At 34.7% G+C, this 3,735-nt stretch overlaps 1 protein-coding gene across 1 annotated transcript; it reads right to left on the bottom strand.

The window, feature by feature from the left end:
• Positions 1-589: 589 nt before the first annotated feature.
• Positions 590-2,894, bottom strand: LOC106379325 (coniferyl alcohol acyltransferase-like). The gene is made up of 2 exons (XM_013819312.3): positions 1,900-2,894; positions 590-1,716 (listed from the first exon to the last, which is right to left on the bottom strand). The coding sequence occupies exons 1-2, from the start codon at positions 2,323-2,325 to the stop codon at positions 766-768; spliced, it is 1,377 nt and encodes a 458-aa protein (XP_013674766.2). The 5' UTR covers positions 2,326-2,894; the 3' UTR covers positions 590-765.
• Between the last annotated feature and the right edge of the window lie 841 nt (positions 2,895-3,735).

Raw genomic sequence — 3,735 nt, 5'->3', positions numbered from 1 at the left:
ACCAACTGGTGGATAATTAAATCTATAAATAGCTATCAGTGTTACCAAGAACAATCAGAGTAGTCTTGACTAAACCCTAAATGGTACAACCGCACAAGAACGAAGCTCTAGATAGCTAGTAGTAACATCTACTCAGTCAATACTACCTATGGCCTATCAACTTACATCACATATAAAATTTTAAATAATTAAATCATATATCATAATATCCACATCACATGTATACTTTCTTTTTAAATATACTAAATATGTGATCATTTGTGAAGAAATATTAATGCTCAGACTGTATTGAACATCTAAATATAAGAGGTTGTTTTCGGCGTTGGTGGTTAGAGGAGTTTTGGTATTGCACGGAATCATTCTAATTACACCAAATGCGGACAGTTAAGGTATAATATGACAGTGCAAGAAGATTTTCATATATTCAATAAGAGCAGTTTGTGAGATATTACCTACAATATACAAACAATATTGAATATAATTGACCATTTAATTGGTAATCCTTGAATGTATGTTGATGAAAAAAAATCAACTGATCAATGTGCAAATATTAGATTGAGCAATATCATCCAAGTAACTGAACGAAAAATCAAAGGGATATATATATGATTAGATACACAAAGTACATTATACACATAATTCAAATACGTCAACGATTATATTACAAAAAAAAAAACAAAGACCCAAGACAAACATAATATCACATATGACATGCATAACACAAAAGACCCGTAATAGATATTGCATTAACAACAGATTAGGGTTTTAAATTTTGAGGTAATTATTGTCAATGGGTTTAAGCACTTGAGAAGCCTCTTCCTCAATAAACTTCAACTGTCCTTTCGTGAGGTGCAAGTAAACCATCCAGTCTCCATCCTCCACCGAGCTCGGCATAGGCATCACATATCCTGCATTACCTCCCCATGGGAAATGATAAGATCCAAACACCGGCGAGCCCCACCCGAAATCCACTTGGGACACCGGAAAACTCCTCCCTGAAGAAACCACAAAGGCGGGTCCGTCCTCTGACCCGTTGCTGTAGATTCTTGAAACCGTAGGTGTTGGGCGTCGTGTCTCAACCCAATCAATCAAGTTCAAGAAATGTTCTTTGGTGACAGCAGTCTCCAAGAACTTGTGAACCTCTTCGGTCACCCAAGACAATGGCTTGTTGATCAAGTCATCAATCTGTTGCCCACCAAATGGAATTGATAGAACGTTTCCGAAGTAAGTATTGTTTTCTTGCTCCATAAGTCTCCTCCTTCCGTCCACAACGATCCCTAGTTTCGAGTTCTTGCTCGGGACTGGATCTCTTGCTGCATGTTTGGCCACGAGTTTCCATAGAAACGCGCTGAAAGATTCGAGTTTTGTCCTTTTAACTTCCATCTTTGAGCCTCTAGCTAGGGTTTGAAGCTTTCCGAGGGCATCCGCTTTGATGTAATAGAGACGGCTCGCAAGGATACTGTCTGGATTGGTGATTTCTTGCGGAGGGGGCAAGGAAGTGACAGGTATGTACATCTGGTCTATAGCTGAATCCATGACCAATGGTCTTCTAGGGTTTAATAGAGATCTTCTAAACGATGGTACACAAGAGATTGGCACATCAGATCGAGAGATCTCGGCCCACGATACAAGGAACATGTTCATGGAGTATGCATCCGCTACACGATGATCAAATGTGCATCCCACAACTATGCTCCCACATTTCAGTTGAGTCACCTGTTCAGACAACGAAACAAAAGTAGAGTTATGTTTTTTTTGTAGCTAGTGAACTATTACTGCCTTAAAATAGAAAATTAATAAACTAATATATAAAGGATTAATTATGATAAATCTATTATCTTCAGTTGGTTTTAAGATCTAGAAACACATGATAAACCTGAATTTAACAAAAAATGTTACCTGAATCGCTATGACTCCGTGTTTCTTGATGGGAACAAGCTTGGCAATACTTTCATCAGGATCATAGAGGTTAAGCTCTCGGAGGTCCACGTCAGCACTGGCCTCCATGAAATCTACACCGCGGTTGTTGCAGAGAATCTCAGGTTCTCCGGTGGGATTAGTGACAATCTCGCCGGCAAAAGCGTAATAGGAGACGAGAGTCTCCGCCAAAGCCGTCTTGAGGGTTTCATGAGCCATTGAATTAGTCATGCTACGTGGTTTCTTGTAGCAGAAACAAACACTGACGTGGACAGGAGGAAGAATGAGGTCGAGGTTTGAGAGAGGGAGCCAGTGGTCCTGGAGTGGAAGAGCCGCCGTGATGAGCTGCTTCCTAGTGGTGGTCACGTGGAAGTCATATTCACGTGCTTGCTCCGCCGCTTCTCCCATTGGTTGCTGTTTTTAGAGAGGGAATGAAGAATGTCGTGTGGTTTGGGTTGTTGGAAGATGCTGTGAAGAAGAGAATTTATAACCACAGTTTAGGAGAGTATTGGGTGAAACTTTCAAACATTTCGGTTGATTTCTGAATTTTTTTTTTACAACTGCTGAAATCTTATTTTATTTTTAGCACTTCGATTTAAATTTTTATAGTGTTATAACTCTTTTAGATAAAATCAAGTGTGAATTATTTTTAGAATTCACATCATAACTAATGTGTTAACGATCTATTATTTGCGTTGATTGGCATCGTCTTATTATCTCGGCTCATTTATAATTGTAATATTTATATATGATATAAGAAATAATGATATATTATGCAGACCTATGGATATTATTTGGTTCGAAGTTTTTCTTTTTCTTTTTCTTTTGGAAACTACTTTTTGGTTCGAAGTTTCAAATATTCATTAGTTCTGACTTTTGAGTGCCTTCATTTTTCAACCAATCAATAGTTTTTTTGCGAGTAACTTCAATCAATAGTTTCTCTTTTCATAATATTGTCAACTGTTATCTGAGTGAGTATTCACCACAACAATCAAAATTATACATAGACTATCGAATGTTTAACATGAATTATGATATGACTACAGTTCAAGAAAAAAAATTATATGACTGAAGATGGAAGTAATACATACTAATATGTTAAAAACCTCAACTCTAAATAAATAAATAAATATCTGCAGTTATCAATATTTTCTAGACTTTTTTGTCAAAATCATTTTTTTGTTCAAGTATTTGCTCTATATATCTAATTTTTATGACTTTAAATTTAAATTGAATTAAAATTATCATGTTCAAACAATTGATATCTGTTTATAATTCAAGATCCTATATATATATATATATATATATAAAGTACCGGAAATATAGATTTATATACATATATATTCAAATTTGTTCATTTTTTAATTTATAATTACACTAATCAATTAAGTCCCAATGGTATAATTATTAATGTGAATGCTCAACAGATTCCCAAATATATAAGAATTAAGGTTTGACATTTGTCTTTATATCGTATGGGTGATACTTATATGTCCATCTTAAAGTTTGTTGGCTTATATACATTATATATAACACTATTTAACGAATTTTGAGATTAAATATTTTGATCCTAAGTTTAAATTTACATCCGTTATTTATTTAGATTTGTCATACTTCAGTTGTAATAGAAATTGAAATTTTCTTCATGAAAGCTGAATATTTTTTTTTAGGAAAACGAACTAATATGTGATGTGGGAGGACTTTTGTTGTTTAATTTTTTCTTATCAATACTAGGAGTCGTAAAAAATCTACCTATGAAAATTGTTTGGACCCTTTCATTCTTTAGTCCAACCTATAATATAAAACCAAATATCATAA

The sequence above is a fragment of the Brassica napus genome, chromosome C6 (assembly GCF_020379485.1).
Source record: "Brassica napus cultivar Da-Ae chromosome C6, Da-Ae, whole genome shotgun sequence".
NCBI classification, from domain to species: Eukaryota; Viridiplantae; Streptophyta; class Magnoliopsida; order Brassicales; family Brassicaceae; genus Brassica; species Brassica napus.
The sequence above is the reverse complement of the archived record's forward strand: the minus strand, read 5'-3'. Positions and strand labels throughout refer to the sequence as shown.

What these genes read in the sequence shown, in the direction of transcription:
- LOC106379325 (XM_013819312.3), bottom strand. Translation starts at nt 2,325, where the DNA reads ATGGGAGAAGCGGCGGAGCAAGCACGTGAATATGACTTCCACGTGACC. An exon ending in ACGGAGTCATAGCGATTCAG is followed by an intron (nt 1,717 to 1,899) that starts GTAACATTTTTT and finishes TTGTCTGAACAG; the next exon opens with GTGACTCAACTGAAATGTGG.